General features: G+C 38.2%; 1 protein-coding gene across 1 annotated transcript in view; it reads left to right on the top strand.

Moving 5' to 3' along the window:
* Positions 1-18,727, top strand: part of LOC133654202 (contactin-3-like) — a 234,115-nt gene that overhangs the window by 86,612 nt on the left and 128,776 nt on the right. Inside the window, exon 4 of the mRNA XM_062054350.1 lies at positions 10,236-10,411. Within this exon, the coding sequence (XP_061910334.1) occupies positions 10,236-10,411 (176 nt within the window). The remainder of the gene's footprint in view (positions 1-10,235; positions 10,412-18,727) is intronic.

Raw genomic sequence — 18,727 nt, 5'->3', positions numbered from 1 at the left:
ATGGCTTTTTGCCGATATCCGATATTCCGATATTGTCCAACTCTTTAATTACCGATACCGATATCAACCGATACTGATATATACAGTCGTGGAATTAACACATTAATATGCCTAATTTGGACAACCAGGTATGGTGAAGTTAAGGTGCTTTTTTTTTTAATTGATAAAATAAAATAAGATAAATAAATTAAAAACATTTTCTTGAATAAAAAAGAAAGTAAAACAATATAAAAACAGTTACATAGAAACTAGTAATTAATGAAAATTAGTAAAATTAACTGTCAAAGGTTAGTACTATTAGTGGACCAGCATCACGCACCACCATGTGTGCTTACGGACTGTATCCCTTGCAGACTGTATTGATATATATTGATAATATATAATGTAGGAACCAGAATATTAATAACAGAAAGAAACAACCCTTTTGTGTGAATGAGTGTAAATGGGGGAGGGAGGTTTTTTGGGTTGGTGAACTAATTGTAAGTGTATCTTGTGTTTTTTATGTTGATTTACTAAAATAAAATAAAAATAAAAAACGATACCGATAATAAAAAAAAAGATACCGATCATTTCCGATATTACATTTTAAGGCATTTATCGGCCTGGATCTCTACTTTAAATGTTACTTAAAACATTTCCTGCATAGTCAATAAAGCTTTTAGGATTGCAACGATTTTACCCAGCCAGTGTGGCAGAATGGAGTGTGCTCAGCTTTGGAGATTCCGCTGTATAGAATGGCTTCACCAACCTTAAGATGACCTGATATTGCAACTCAAGTAGTGCACTTTACCCCGCACGCCTGGTGGTCAAAACAACACTGACTAGCAGAAGTACCAGAATCTAAACCAGAAACACAATGATTTGGTGATAAATAACTGAATGTTGACAGTTCAGTAAGTTCATCGTGTTTGCCTCTCAAACACAGGAAGAACGTGCAAACGCCAAAAGTGAGATGTTCCAACAGACAATTGAACACTCAATCACATTTATGTGAGGCCAACATACTATAATCACATGGCCACCGTTCAGTGAATGACGACATAAAATTAATAGTAATATTTGTACACTGCTCTGTGTTGTAAATGTACAGTCGTGGTCAAAAGTTTACATACACTTGTTAAAAACCAAATGTCATGACTGTCTTGAGTTTGTAATAGTTTCTACAACTTTTATTTTTTTGTGATAGAGTGATTGGAGCACATACTTCTTGTTTATGATGATAGTATTAATCTGATAGTATATATCTGTATCATGAATCAATTTAAGTGGACCCCGACTTAAACAAGTTGAAAAACGTATTCGGGTGTTACCATTTAGTGGTCAATTGTACGGAATATGTACTGTACTGTGCAACCTACTAATAAAAGTTTTAATCAATCAATTTCAATCAAAGTCACAAAAAACATTAATGAAGTTTGGTTATTTTATGAATTTATTATGGGTCTACTGAAAATGTGACCAAATCTGCTGGGTCAAAAGTAATTTTAATGTTAATATTTGGTTACATGTTCCTTGGCAAGTTTCACTGCAATAAGGCGCTTTTACATAGTGAAACCCAATATTTAAGTTACATTTTAACCCGTGTGGGTGGCACTGGGAGCGGGTGGGTAAAGTGTCTTGCCCAAGGACACGACGGCAGTGACTAGGATGGCGGAAGCGGGGATCGAACCTGCGACCCTCAAGTTGCTGGCACGGCCACTCTACCAACCGAGCTATACCGCTCGAGTGGTGTATCCTCTTTAACTGTAAGTAGTTAAGATATAATTATTGAATACAATTAAAACTAAGATCAGAATCAGAAATACTTTAATAATCCCCGAGGGGTAATTAAGATTGTCAACACAATCCCATTCAAAAGCAGACAAACATTACAGGGAGACAGAACCGGATCGCTGACGAGTCATACCAAAGACTATAAAAATGGGACTAATTTCCTCTCTGCTTGGCACTCAGCATCAAGGGTTGAAATTGGGGGTTAAATCACCAAAATGATTCCCGAGCGCGGCCACCGCTGCTGCTCACTGCTCCCCTCACCTCCCAGGGGGTGAACAAGGGGATGGGTCAAATGCAAAGGTTAATTTCACAACACCTAGTGTGTGTGTGACAATCATTGGTACTTAACTTTAAAGATAAGAAAAAGAACAACACAACTAACACAGAACATGACCGAGAGGAGCCGGTCATGACAGAGTGAACTCCCTGTGCCCCTCTGTAGTGGAAAAGGTGGGCCTTGAGGTCAAAATCGTTAAGAACCCCTGATCTAGACCACAAGGAAGTGTTTTAAATGTAGATTAAAATCATCAGAAGTCACCTTGTGTAAAAATATTGCTGAATTTGTGCCTTTCCCATTTAAATCCAGGGCAAAACCTATGTAAGATGTAAATGAGTGATATCATTAATCTCTCTGAAGGGAGAATAAACTGCAGATAAGTAATATGTAAGAAATAATAACAAGGTGAAACAGCCATAGTCTCTGCACCCCAAAACATCTCTGCACCCTTACGGTGTTAAGTCTCTTGAGCATGCATTGAATATAGTAAGCACTCGTCGACATTCGTTGTTATTGGTTTTTCTCAAACATGATTTGTAAAGAAGGTTAAACCTGAAAGCATTCGGAAGGTTTGCCAGTATGTCTTTGAGTGGAGGCCTTTCATTTCCACTTGAAGGAAGCAAAATAGAGCAATGTGGCTGAAGGAAAGGAACGTATTCGTAGCATTGTATCACCTTTGAAAAAATGAAAGTAACATTCTTGAATGCGCTCTGCCCTTGAACTCATTGAATGGCATTCCAAATGGAAGCTGTTGTGGTATTAATTTTTCGTCGGCAACTTGAACAAATGAATGCACTGTGACTAATTCAAATCTTTGTATCTGCTGTACTTTATTTTTCCATTCATGCCGAGGGTGAAAATGTTAAAAGTAGTACAAAAGGCATTCCAGTAACATCAGTTGAAAATCTCTTGCCAAATGCTAATGTTTGGCCATAAGGAGAGGTCAAAATGTCACATTATGCAAATGTAGTGTGTCAGAGCAGAGGCGATTAGGGTTGAGACTGATGATAATACTGAGGACGCCTTCTAAAACCTTTGTCTTCTGTTCTACCTAAATAGCAGAGGACAGCTTTGTGTATGATACGCTAAGATTAAATTTTCATGGCCCCTGTGGGGAAACACGGATTGTTGCCGCAGCAGGCAGTGATAGCAGAAAGACACTGTGGATGAAAATTGATAGAAAGTGGATAGAACCGTATGCCTCGTGTATAAATAAATTATCTCTTGAACTAGTAATAACAGTACGTTACATCTTTGGCCTAACAGACATATGTAAAGACTGGATTCATGGAGTAAAGTATCATAATGAATATTCTTCAAAGACCAATATGCAGTAATGTGACTTCAAAATAATGATGGCAGGCTTCCATAGACAATAGTATCGCTGTCATTGCCATGGCAACTCTGGGTCACCTTTGTCTGTTTATAATATTGCTGGACCACGACACCTTTTGTGTTGAGTTCAAACTAGCATTTCTATTTCAACGGCTTCTGATAGTCATTGAGATTCCGTTATCAATTATAAACGCAATAACTGTATGGTTACAGATGAGTGGTACTTTCTTATGTAAAGTAGAAGTAGTGTTGTTTTTCTGTCGAGTGTGGATGTAGGCAAATTAAAGTGATATCATAAATCCATCCATCCATCCATGTTCTTCCGCTTATCCAAGGTCGGGTCGCGGGGGCAGCAGCCTAAGCAGGGGAACCCAGACTTCCTTCTCCCCAGCCACTTCGTCCAGCTGTGGAGAAGCCAGGAGACATAGTCTTCCCAAACTGTTCTGGGTCTTCCCCGTGGCCTCCTACCAGTCGGACGTGCCCTAAACACCTCCCTAGGGAGGCGTTCGGGTGGCATCCTGACCAGATGCCCGAACACCCTCATCTGGCTCCTCTCGATGTGGAGGAGCAGCGGCTTTACTTTGAGCTCCTCCCGAATGACAGAGCTTCTCACCCTATCTCTAAGGCGGAGGAAACTAATTTCGGCCGCTTGTACCCGTGATCTTGTCCTTTCGGTCAGAACCCAAAGTTCATGACCATAAGTGAGGATGGGAACGTAGATCGACAGGTAAATTGAGAGCTTTTCCTTCCGGCTCAGCTCCTTCTTCACCTCAACGGATCGATACAGCGTCCGCATTACTGAAGACGCCGCACCGTGAACAAGACTCGAAGGTACTTGAACACCCCCACTTGGGGCAAGATATCCTCCCCAACCAGGAGATGGCACTCCTCCCTTTTCCAGGTGAGAACCATGGACTCGGACTTGGAGGTACTGATTCCCAGTCGCTTCACACTCGGCTGCGAACCGATCCAGTGAGAGCTGAAGATCCTGGCCAGATGAAGCCTACAGGACCACATCATCTGTAAAAAGCAGAGACCTAATCCTGCAGCCACCAAACTGGATCCCTTCAACGCCCTGTGTGCGCCTAGAAATTATGACCATAAAAGTTATGAACAGAATAGATGACAAAAAGCAGCCCTTGGCGCAGTCCAGCCCTCACTGGAAATGGGTCCGACTTACTGCCAGCAATGCGGACCAAGCTCTGACGCTGATCATACAGTAGCTTTTTAACTACGAGGCAACCTCAGCCCCGGAAATAGGAGAGCCCACCACAGATTCCCCAGGTACTGCTTCCTCATAGGAAGACGTGTTGGTTGGATTGAGGAGGTCTTCGAAGTATTCCCTCCACCGATCCACAACATTCGCAGTCGAGGTCAGCAGAACACCATCCTCACCATACACAGTGTTGACAGTGCATTGCTTCCCCTTCCTGAGGCGGCGGATGGTGGTCCAAAATCGCTTCGAAGCCGTCTGGAAGTTGTTTTCCATAACTTCCCCGAACTCTTTCCATGTCCGAGTGTTTGCCTCCGCGACCACTGAAGCCGCACACCGCCTGGCCCGCCAGTACCTGTCAGCTGCCTCTGGAGTCCCTTGAGCCAGAAGGACCCGATAAGACTCTTTCTTCAGCTTGACGGCATCCCTCACCGTTGCACCAGCGGGTTCTAGGATTACCGCCACGACAGGCACCAACCACCTTGCGGCCACAACTCCTATCGGCCACCCCGACAATAGAGGTACGTTTCATTCGGACTCAATATCCAGCACCTGCCTCGTGACATGTTCAGAGTTCTTCCGGACAGGAGTCTCTGCTAGACGTTCCCAGCAGACCCTCATAATGTGTTTGGGCCTGCCAGTTCTGTCCAGCATCCTCCCCCACCATCGCAGTCAACTCACCACCAGGTGGTGATCGGAAGAAAGCTCTGCCCCTCACTTCACCCAAATGTCCAAAACATGAGACCACAAATCCGATGACACAACTACAAAGTCGATGATGAAACTGCGGCCTAGGGTGTCCTGGTGCTAAGTGCACATATGGACACCCTTATGTTTGAACATGGTGTTTGTTATGGACAATCTGTGACGAGCACAAAAGTCCAATAACAAAACACTACTCAGGTTCAGATCCGGGCGGCCATTCTTCCCAATCACGCCTCTCCAGGTTTCACTGTCGTTGCCAATATGAGCGTTGAAGTCCCCCAGTAGAACAAGGGAATCACCCAGGGGAGCACTCTCCAGTACTCCCTCTAGTGAATCCAAAAAGGGTGGGTCATCTGAGCTGCCGTTTGGGGCGTAAGCACAAACAAGGCGGAGGGAAGCTACCTTCTCGTCCACTGGGTTGAACTCCAACGTGCAGGCTTTCAGGGGGGGGGCAACAAGAATTTCCACCACAGCCCGTCGTCTCTCACTGCGTGCAACGCCAGAGTGGAAGAGAGTCCAGCCCCTCTCAAGAGAACTGGTTCCAGAGCCCTTGCTGTGCGTCGAAGTGAGTCCGACTATATCTAGCCGGAACTTCTCCACCTCGCATACTAGCTCAGGCTCCTTCCCCCCCAGCGAGGTGACGTTCAACGTCCCAAGAGCTAGTTTATGTAGCCGAGTATCAGACTGCCAAGTTCCCTGCCTTCGGCTATTAAATGTTTCGCCATATTGAGATGCCCCCTCAATAACAAAATCCACTTTTACACTGTTCACCTAATTATCAGGTCAATTTTACCTCCTTGCAATCACGTGACTTTAGAGGTACTTCTAGGTTTCAGGCAATGGTCTCGAGACCCCTTAGGCTATGGTTTATTTACCGTATTTTGAAAGGTTTAGTGGCAAATATAAAAGCGATCATGAAAAAAATATTTAATATGGGATGGAGTGGATTTAACACTCTTAATAATTATTTATTTTTAAACATTTAAACCATTTATCATCACCAAGATGTTACTGCTACCTCACTTCACTTGATCCTCACGGTATTTAGAGAAGAAAAGATTAGAGACACTTCATGTTTTTACATCTGAGGGGTCCACTTATTAAGCATTAATCCGTAAAAGACCAAAGTTGGACATATTCGTGCATCGATAAGTAACGTTTTTGATTGGCATAACGAGTGCCATGCTGCTGTGACGCTAATGAGAAAAAGGATAAGTGTGTTTACAGTCGGTCTCCTGCTACGAATAGTACCGTAGTCTCATCTACAGTTCATGCCTGTTCTTGTTGAGCCTATGAGAGATTTATTAATCTAGTTTATTAATACTGTTATGGATATTTTCTTGATGCGAACGAATAGCACCAAAAACGCCATAAAATGTTAATTTGTGTCAAATAAAGCACCTGGCTTTCCTGCACAACAACAACAACTTAAGCTTTTAGTTTCTGTTATGCAAGTCGAGAAAGAAAATACGGTGGATTGAACCAATTAAAATATGTATTACTAAGATTTAACATGACGTTAGTTTATTTGCACAAGCAGGTCTTCATAGTCATATTAAGGCAAACTACAAAAGAACACAAACTAATGTAATCTGTTGTCCTTTGTTTACGTTTAGTTCTGCTCTCAAACACTAACTATAAACTGGATTGCATCACAGAAAGTTTCTTAAATAAATCCAATGTTCAAACAAAACATTTTACAAAGTGATCGCTGCAGACACAAGCATGGTCTGATTGTATTCCAAAAGATGATTAAAGTGATTATTTTTAAGAGCCTTTTCCTTCGACACACTTTCGTTTTTCCCCTGACTTTATTACCTTTATGAACCACTTATTTCGGGACTATATGAAAGCTCTTTCCAATCTCTCCATTTGAACAACTCGGACATCAGGTTGATAGCTTGAACTTTTAGCTCGGTAGTCGGCACGCTCGTCTCTCTCATGCCGGACGACCCAGGTTAGAGTTCTGGGTAGAACAGAAAAGCAGGGACTGAACCAGGCGTGTTTTGGGGATTTGAGAGAAAATTGAAGTACCTGGAGAAGACCAACATGCAAACTCTATAGGCATGTGCTTCAACAGAGATTTGAACCCCCAATCCATATCAATCATATATTTTCTATATAGACTTTAGCTCCTGTACTATGAGCTTTTATTGAGAATATTAGATTTTTTTCTCAAAAACTATGACTATTCGTTTAACTTTATGCCTTTTTTCTAGAGATGTCCAATAATATCGGCCTGCCGATAATATCGGCCGATAAATGCTTTAAAATGTAATATCGGAAATTATCGGTATCCTTTTTTTTTTTTATTATCAGTATCCTTTTTTTTTTGTTTTGTTTTTTTTTGTTTGTTTTTTTTGTATTAAATCAACATAAAAAACACAAGCTACACTTACAATTAGTGCACCAACCCAAAAAACCTCCCTCCCCCATTTACACTCATTCACACAAAAGGGTTGTTTCTTTCTGTAATAAATATTCTGGTTCCTACATTATATATCAATATATAACAATACAGTCTGCAAGGGATACAGTCCGTAAGCACACATGATTGTGCGTGCTGCTGGTCCACTAATAGTACTAACCTTTAACAGTTCATTTTACTCATTTTCATTAATTACTAGTTTCTATGTAACTGTTTTTCATATTGTATTACTTTCTTTTTTATTCAAGAAAATGTTTTAATTTATTCATCTTATTTTATTTTATTAATTTTTAAAAAAAGGACCTTATCTTCACCATACCTGGTTGTCCAAATTAGGCATAATAATGTGTTAATTCCACAACTGTATATATCGGTAGCGGTTGATATCGGTATCGGTAATTAAGAGTTGGACAATATCGGAATATCGGATATCGGCAAAAAGCCATTATCGAACATCCCTACTTTTTTCCGAATTGTTTTATTTGTATTTTTTATTTGTATTTGTTTTATTTATTTTTTTATTTTTTTCCTGTCCAGCTTCTCAGGCAAATCATATTGTTGATGTAGATGCCCATATAAATAAATGTACAAATTTACTTTACAAAAGAGAAGTGTGGGATACTTCCCTGTTGCCTTATTTGTATTTGACTTTATTAAATGTATTTATATTATCATTTGGTGCAGCCGGGCCGAAGCCGAAGGGGCTAGAAAGAGAAAAAAAAGGAAGACAGAGGGGGAAATTTTGGGGACAAGAGGGGGATAAGACAGAGAGACAAAAACAACAACAGCAAACACAACATTAACAACCACAACAACAATAGAACAACATCAGCAAATACGATATGTACAAATATGATAGTAAAAGTGATAGCAAAGAAGCAGTTAGTGAAATAAATAATAATACAGAAATGACAATGAGCATTATTACACTGCAAATGGAGCAATACAAATACCAATACAAACAGCACTATTGATAATGAATAATAACAATAATTTACCTCTATTATTAAAAATAAAATTGTTCAAATGCAACAATACATTTATGTAATGATAACTTGAAATACAAAAGAAAGCCGATAAATGGAGGGGAAGAACGAGAAGCCAGCTATTTTAACCTTGTAGATTGTTATAGTAATGCTAGGTTAAGCTTTGTCAGTGTGCCATGTGTTACCCAGTTTCCCCTAGGGGAACAACGTTAATATATGTTTGATGAAACGTGATTATATGCCTTAGTGTATGTGCTTGTTTATGTACAGTATGTGTATATGCATGTTTGTACAGTGAATGTATATGTACAGTAGGGGTGTGGGAAAAAATCGATTCGAATTTGAATCGCGATTCTCACGTTGTGTGATTCAGAATCGATTCTCATTTTTAAAAAATCAATTTTTTTAATTTAATTTTGTTTTTAATTTAATTTATTTGTTTATTTTTATTTTTATTTTTTATTAATAAATCCAACAAAACAATACACAGCAATACCATAACAATGCAATCCAATTCCAAAACCAAACCCGGCCCAGCAACACTCAACTGCAATAAACAGAGCAATTGAGAGGAAACACAAACACGACACAGAACAAACCAAAAGTAGTGAAACAAAAATGAATATTATCAACAACAGTATCAATATTAGTTACAATTTCAACATAGCAGTGATTAAAAATCTCTCATTGACATTATCATTAGACATTTATAAAAAAATAAAAATAACAATAGTGTCACAGTGGCTTGCACTTGCATCGCATCTCATAAGCTTGACTGTGTCCAATATTTTCACAAAGATAAAATAAGTCATATTTTTGGTTCATTTAATAGTTAAACCAAATTTACATTATTGCAATTAGTTCATAAAACATTGTCCTTTACAATTATAAAAGCTTTTTACAAAAATCTACTACTCTGCTTGCATGTCAGCAGACTGGGGTAGATCCTGCTGAAATCCTATGTATTGAATGAATAGAGAATCGTTTTGAATCGGGAAAAAAAATTGTTTTTGAATCGAGAATTGTGTTGAATTGAAAAAAAAATTGATTTTGAATCGAATCGTGACCCCAAGAATCGATATTGAATCGAATCGTGGGACACCCAAAGATTCACAGCTCTAATGTACAGTATGTGTTTTTCCTCATTTTTAGTGGGGCTTTCCTTCGTAAAAGTTCCATTGGTTGAGGCAGAACTAAAATAAGTGTGCAGCCAGTGATGGAAAATTAACTGTAAGATTGTGGTGGTGCTATAAGTGACACTTGAGGCCACTCATGCTCAGTAGTAGTTTGCTTTTAGAAAGCCTGGAATGTGTTTTTTTTTTTTTTTTTTGCAGAATGAATGATAATAATTACAACCTTTAACCCTCTACGCATTTCAACCCGCTAGTGAGTGCATATTATCGGGTGCCTTAAGTGAATTGTGTTGGCCACTCAGCTTCTATTAAAGCACCCTGCGTGCTTGAAAGAAAATGGACTGCGCATTTTTTCCAGCGACTGATGGTGTCTTTGCCCCCACAGATGGTCGCTGAATGGGACTTTCATAAATCTGAGCCTGGATCGACGGCGGCGTCTGTCGGGGGGCAACCTCATTATAAGCAGCCTGGACCGCTACCAGGATGTAGGCGTCTATCAGTGTATGGCCTACAACACTGTGGGAGCCATCCTCAGCAGGAGAGCACATCTCAAGTTTGCCTGTAAGTCACTCCTTGTCTCTTTGTGTCATTCGTCACTCTGAGATGGCGTGTCAGCAAAGTCAGCAAATAACGCCGACGCGCACCCAGAAATGATTTGCAATATTTATCAGATTGCCAGTGCCTTAGTGTGAAAGTGCATTAAAAGTTGATGAGTGCGGGTTGAGTGTGAAGACCTCTGACTGGTCACGACTTGGAAACGAGGCAACTTGTTTACTGAATCCAAAGCGTGTTGTTTTTATTGGACCGTCTGTGACCGAACCTAGCAACAAACAAAGAGCCAGAGCAAAAGGTACACAGTCATGCTGCTTTTTATACAATCTAATTGTGTTCCTCACACGGCAGATCTGTGGTAAAAGAAGCAGCAAACAAGTGTTTAAAAAAAGGTTGTTTACCACTCATTAAAGAATCCTCTCAAGCAGATCACCCACGCTTGAAGCCGTATAGCCATGCACAATTGGTTCCAATCAGTAAGCTTTTAAGACAGCCGCTGCAAAAAAATTGGGCTGATTTATTGTGCACGAAAACATGAAAAATAAATAAAAATGGCTCAGCCGTCTTTAGAGAAACAATGCTGCAGTTAGAACTTCTTAAACTGCACATTCAAGATCACTGAAGAGCGTCTTCAATGCACCGACAAGAGTGTCGTTTCCATTAAGCCACTGCAGCAAGCTTCAAGCTTCGACGAGTCAAGAAAATGATTAAAAAAAAGCAATTGGAATGATTTAGTTTGGATGTTGTCAGACAACCAAATGTTTCATGACAACGTGATCGGTGTAAAGACTTCGTACGTGTACCTGCTCTTTGCTTCTGTGTTAAATTGCATGAAAGGAATTCAAACGTATGTTGTTTTCATTTTTAAAAAAGCAACAACAACAAAATATCAATAGAACACAATAGCATGCAATGGCATCATCATTGTGAGAATTTGCATACAAATTTATGATAAGTAATGCAAAATGAGAATTAAAGCAGTAATGGGCAAATACAACCATTGCGGTTAAAGAATTCCGTTGCAATTGTGGCTTTAATGTTTGACAATAAAACTGATTGTGATGATAAAACTGTTGAAGCAGCAATCAGGAAAGGGCACAACATTAGCTGGTATATGTAAAATAACCAGACTTTTGTCTGTCTGGGTGCTATTATGTTACGATATATTATTAAAAAAAAATTTAAAAAAAAGAAAGAAATGACAATTACATTTTTATGTGCAAGGATTAACATCCTGATGTTATCAACCTAATTCACAGGCAGGCAGGATTATGAAGAACCACAACAAATAATAATGCGTTTGGTTGGATTCTATAGTTCTCATTTAATCTTCATTTTACCAGGTCTGTTTTAGGTAAAAACAAAGGCAAGGCAACTTTATTCGTATAGCACTTTTCATACACAAGGCAGACTCAAAGTGCTTCACAGACAACAAAGTGAAATGAAAGAAAATAAAAGCAAAATTAAAATGCAGACAATAAAAATAAAAACAGTGCGGACGTTAAAAGTTAAAAGATTAAAAGATTTAGCTGAAAGCTAAGGTGAACATAAAAGTCTTCAGTCTAGTTTTAAAAGAAGTCAGACTTGGGGAGAGTCTGACATCTTCAGGAAGTTTATTCCAGCTATTTGTTGCATAGTGACTGAATGATGTTCTCCCTTGATTTGAGTTTACTCTGGGAACCGCTAACAGATTGGTCTCAGAAGATCTTAGTGATCTAGAGGCCTTATATAGTGGTATATCAGTGATATACTTCAGCCCTAGACCATGTAGTGATTTATGTGTGAGCAGGAGGATTTTGAAATCAATTCTCTGATGTACAGGGAGCCAATGTAAGGATTTAAGAATTGGTGTAATGTGCTCACATTTTTTGGTCTTTGTTAGAACTCTAGCAGCAGCGTTCTGAACAAGCTGTAGCTGCCTGACAGTTTTTTTGGGAAGACCTGCAAGGAGACCATTACAATAGTCTAGCCTACTGGTAATAAAGGCATGTACAAGTTTTTCTAAGTCTTGAGCTGACATGAGCCCTCTAAGTCTTGTTACATTTTTGAGGTGATAGTCGGCCGATTTTGTTACTGATTTGATGTGACTGTCGAAATGTAAATCAGAATCTAAAATAACCCCAAGATTTCTGGCTTTATTTGAGGTTTTCAGGGACAGTGATGAAGGTGTTGGGTGACTTTAAACCTTTCTTTTTTAGAACCAAAAACAATTATCTCAGTTTTATCTTCATTTAGTTGTAGGACATTTTGGCACATCCAGTGTTTGACTTGCTCAATGCACTGGCACAGAAGATCTATGGGGCGATAGTCATTTGGTGATAGCGCTAAATAGATTTGGGTGTCATCGTCATAGCAATGATGGTCAATGTTATTATTTTGCATGATTTGTCCTAGTGGGAGCATATAGATGTTAAATAAAGTTGGCCCCAAGATTGAACCTTGGGGGACTCCACACGTCTGGTTGGTTCTGATACAAAGTCACCAATGGAAACAAAAAAGTTCCTATCTTGTAGATATGACTTGAACCAGCTTAAAACTGTGCCTGAGATCCCCAACCATTAATACTGAAGTTTTGCCAGAGTCTGTGTTTAGACGGATGTCATTTCTAACTTTAAGAAGGGCCGTCAAAAACCAATGCTCTTCTCCACGAATGCATAAAAAACAGATAAACGTTACGCCCTTTTTTTTCAAAATAGCATACTGTACTGTATAATAGAGTATAGTGTAGTAAAAGGGATAGTATAATATGGTATGGTATGATGGTGTTGCAGGCCCTTTTGTCCTTATAGTGTCAAATAGTTCAGGGTGTGTGGCATTGTATAGTATACAATATATTAAAGTAAAGTGGAGTATAATAGTTTATTATCTATAAACAATATTCGCCACTGAGAAAACCCAGATTATTTTGTCTCTTTGTCGAATTGTATCTTTGAAAGTTTGTGTTAATCGAAAAGTTTGTATACTGAAGCAAATGCTTTCTCCATAAGAAACAATGCAAACATGAATATTGGGTTCCGGCACGAAATGGCTGCTCTGCAAGGCACACAATGGATGAATGTAACATTTATACAATTTTAACTATCATTTTTAATCCACTTTGTATCCTTTCTATGATGTTGCCCCTGTTCTTTTAAATTGAATCGTTGGTTTACTTCACCTGTGTTTTGTACAGCGCTTTGGGATGTTATCTGTGAAAAGCGCTTTATAAATAAAATGTACTAGGTTCGCACACCAAAGCATATTTTTATTCGGCCTGTGGTTCATAAATCAAATTATTCATACACTGTATGATATAGTATATCTACTGTATTAACTCCTACAGCAGGTTTTTAGGTTTAGTTTGGTTAGGTTATAGCTGCGTCTTTGTCTTGCTCTTTGTAATGGAGGTACTTTTGTCCTTATAGCAGTGATTCTTATAGTACCTCTAGTGCAGGGGGGGTCCCACTTTTTTGTAACAGTTTTGAAAACAAATGATAAATGTATGCATTATCCTGTTATATCTCACATTCTTAAAAATAATACAAAAGAAAACAATTTTTTATGCCTATGTAAATGTATTCAGTTATCAAAATTAATTTACTTTCTTCTTTCCTTCATGGATCTAAACTTGACCACGGTTGGTATGTCTTTCTATATTTGTATTGTAATAGTTTCAGAATGTGTTTTTTATTTTTTTGGCCAAAGTAAGACAAAGAAAACAATCCGAAGTTTTCTTAATTTTTTGGTTTTAATGCCATGATTTTAATAGTGTCCACAGATTTTCCTTCATGCGACCCCTACTCTACTGGTATGCAGTGATTGGAAAATTACTTTAAAAAAGTAATTAATGATAGATACTTGGGTAACACTTTAGTATGGGGAACACCATTAATTAGTTGCGGGGACGGTGTGGCGCAGTTGGGAGAGTGGCCGTGCCGGCAACCTGAGGGTTACTGGTTCAATCCCCACCTTCTACCAACCTCGTCACTTCCGTTGTGTCCTTGAGCAAGACACTTCACCCTTGCTCCTGATGGGTCGTGGTTAGGGCCTTGCATGGCAGCCCCCGCCATCAGTGTGTGAATGTGTGTGTGAATGGGTAAATGTGGAAATAGTGTCAAAGCGCTTTGAGTACCTTGAAGGTAGAAAAGCGCTATACAAGTAAAACCCATTTATCATTTATCATGTACTTATTAACATGCTAATTAGTAACACATTGGCTCTTAATCAGTCATTATTAAGTACTTATTAATGGCCTCATTATACAACCAGAAAGTCATTAACTAAGAGTCTTCCCTCAATAACCTCAGAATTATTGCTTATTAGTAACCCTAATCCTAACCCTTATATGTTCCCTTAGTGTCCAAATAACTCTAAATTAAGTCTTTGTTACTTTAATAAGCAATTAATTAATGGTGAATATGTTCCCCATACTAAAGTGTTACCGTTACTTGTTACTTGACCAACAAAGTAATTGAATTACTCACGGAATTATTCTGTAATACATGTAATGTAATTACTAGGGAAAGTATTTAAACGTTAAAAGACATTGAATGTGCTTCGAAGGCTGTCATATCTTATTGTAAACAAACGGGGTATTGTTTGGATGGCATGTTTGTCATTGATTGTTTGTGCGCTATTCCTACAGTGTACGTGTGCGTATGTGTTGCAGTGTGTGGTTGCCTCTTCCTATTTGATATCAAGTTCATTTTAGTGTGGTGCTGCTTGTTGCTTTCACTAGTAAAAATATATTTCCTGCATTGAACTTGCTGCACTTATGACGCCGTCTTGTTGTTGCCATAAAACCCCATCAAAAGCAGTGTGCCGCATTACATCAAGCTATCGCTAACACTGTTGTGACGAACCTAAAAGTAATTAAATAGATTCATCTTTGCTAGTAAAAGTAACAAAGTTACATACGCCATTATTATATAACGCCGTTGTTTGAAACACGGGTGGTACGCGCAAGCTCCATTTATTGGGTCCAGCATTTTTTTTTTTTACTCGGGGGTATATCAGAGAAAACTTGTCCCTGAAAGGGATATAATCTTGTTTGGGTGGTCTTCAGAAACACAAAAACTTCCAAAATATATTACAGCTGTGTTGCAGCTCGGGGCGGTTTTGGCCAAAAGACTCATTCTCAAAGACTGGAAAAGCCCATCTGCACCCAACTTCAGGACCTGGCTAAATGAACTTGTAAATGTAATGACTCTTGAAAAAATAAGATTTATAAACTCTACAAATATGAATAAATGGGAACTAATGGGGACGGCGTGGCGAAGTTGGTAGAGTGGCCGTGCCAGCAATCGTAGGGTTGCTGGTTACTGGGGTTCAATCCCCACCTTCTACCATCCTAGTCATGTCCGTTGTGTCCTTGGGCAAGACACTTCACCCTTGCTCCTGATGGGTGCTGGTTAGCGCCTTGCATGGCAGCTCCCGCCATCAGTGTGTGAATGTGTGTGTGAATGGGTGAATGTGGAAATACTGTCAAAGCGCTTTGAGTACCTTGAAGGTAGAAAAGCGCTATACAAGTATAACCTATTTATCATTTATTTAATTATTTAATCTGGAAACCTTTACTGACACATATTGAATCATAACTTATAGACATTTAAAGAAAAAAAAAAAGAAGAAAAAAGAAAAGAAAAAAACTGCCATCTTTTTTGTAGTTGTATTCCTTTTTATTATCTTTATTATTTTTTTGTATTGATCCTACACTATTATTGTTTTTGTTTTTTTGTTACTTTTGATATGGTTTTGTCACGGTTTACTTGCTTATTTATTTATTTATTTATTTATTTTGTTTGTGTGACTTTTTATTTTGTATTGTTTTGCATCTGATCAAGCCCTGTGACTTTCCTTTTCTTTTTTAAGTGTGAACGATGGAGAGGTCCTCGGTAGGTGATCTTGTGGTCACTTCCTGAGGATCCTTGATGCCGAGGAATGTTCATCCATCTTGCTATGGTCTGGATAGCCTGCTGATCCTGAGCCAGAGCGGGATGGATGGATATATATACAATATCTGGGTGTTTTTTCTAATAATTTTATTCTGTAAACCTTGAGTTGTTAAAGTTCAAGTGCATCTCTCTCCTCAAGTGCGCATGTGAGTGTGTCGGAGTGGATGTGTGCTTGTATGAAGGGTTTGTGTGAGCAAAGTATGACTGTTAAATGTGATTTTAACTGTAAAATTCAATAAAATATATTTGTAAAACATTGAAATGACCAAATTTCAATGGTGAAATCAACGTCAGAATCCAACATTGCCTAAATGTCGTCAAAAAGTATGAGGGGCCGTTAGGGACATTATTCAGAATTACCTCTTACATACACTACTGAAATGCTCTCACATAAACAACTGAAATCTTTTTCTTTTATACACACTACTGAAACACTCTTATAAACACTACTGAAATTCTCTTACATACACTACTGAAACACTCTTATAAACACTACTGAAATTCTCTTACATACACTACTGAAATGCTCTCACATAAACAACTGAAATGTTTTTCTCTCACACACCCTACTGAAATGCTCTTATAAACACTACTGAAATGCTCTCACATACACTACTGAAATGCTCTTATAAACACTACTGAAACGCTCTTATAAACACTACTGAAATGCTCTTATAAACACTACTGAAATGCTCTTATAAACACTACTGAAATGCTCTTACATACACTACTGAAAGGCTCTTATAAACACTACTGAAATGCTCTTACATACACTACTGAAACACTCTTATAAACACTACTGAAACGCTCTTATAAACACTACTGAAACGCTCTTATAAACACTACTGAAACACTCTTATAAACACTACTAAAACACTCTTATAAACACTACTGAAACACTCTTATAAACACTACTGAAACGCTCTTATAAACACTACTGAAACGCTCTTATAAACACTACTGAAACACTCTTATAAACACTACTGAAACACTCTTACATACACTACTGAAACACTCTTACATACACTACTGAAATGCTCTCATATAAACAACTGAAATCTTTTTCTTTTATACACACTACTGAAACACTCTTGTAAACACTACTGAAATGCTCTTACATACACTACTGAAATGCTCTTATAAACACTACTGAAACGCTCTTATAAACACTACTGAAATGCTCTTATAAACACTACTGAAATGCTCTTATAAACACTACTGAAACGCTCTTATAAACACTACTGAAACACTCTTACATACACTACTAAAACACTCTTATAAACACTACTGAAACATTCTTACATACACTACTGAAACACTCTTATAAACACTACTGAAACATTCTTACATACACTACTGAAACATTCTTACATACACTACTGAAACACTCTTATAAACACTACTGAAACACTCTTATAAACACTACTGAAACATTCTTACATACACTACTGAAACACTCTTATAAACACTACTGAAACATTCTTACATACACTACTGAAACATTCTTACATACACTACTGAAACACTCTTATAAACACTACTGAAACACTCTTATAAACACTACTGAAACATTCTTACATACACTACTGAAACACTCTTATAAACACTACTGAAACACTCTTATAAACACTACTGAAACATTCTTACATACACTACTGAAACACTCTTATAAACACTACTGAAACATTCTTACATACACTACTGAAACACTATTATAAACACTACTGAAACATTCTTACATACACTACTGAAACATTCTTACATACACTACTGAAACACTCTTATAAACACTACTGAAACATTCTTACATATACTACTGAAACACTCATAAACACTACCGAAATGTTTTGTTCTCACACATACCTGGAATTATTTTTCACTAGTATGTATAAACGGATTTCACCTGTGTGTGTGTGTGCTTTTTACACGTGCGTGTGAGAGAAAACAATTTCAGTAGTCAAAAAGCATGTTGTTTCAAAGTTGTATTTGCGTTGTAGAATATTGGTTGGGAAATGACCAAATTTCAATGGTCAAATCAACGTCAGATCCCAATATAGATGAAATGTCATCAAGAGGCATGTTGTTTCGGCGTTGTATTTGTGTTGTAAAACATTGGTCGGGAAATGACCAGATTTCAATGATCAAATCAACGTCACCACCTTACATTGAATAAACGTCGTCAAAAAGCATGTTGTTTCAACGTTGTATTTGTGTTGTAGAATATTGGTTGGGAAATGACCAAATTTCAATGGTCAAATCAACTTCAGAACCTGACATTGATAAACATCGTCAAAAACATGTTGTTTCGATGTTGTGTTTGTGTTGTAGAATATTGGTTGGGAAATTACCTAATTTCAATGATCGAATCAACGTCACCACCTGACATCGAATA

Source organism: Entelurus aequoreus, linkage group LG07, assembly GCF_033978785.1.
Source record: "Entelurus aequoreus isolate RoL-2023_Sb linkage group LG07, RoL_Eaeq_v1.1, whole genome shotgun sequence".
Lineage (NCBI taxonomy): Eukaryota > Metazoa > Chordata > Actinopteri > Syngnathiformes > Syngnathidae > Entelurus > Entelurus aequoreus.
This window is presented reverse-complemented; position numbering and strand designations above follow the sequence as displayed.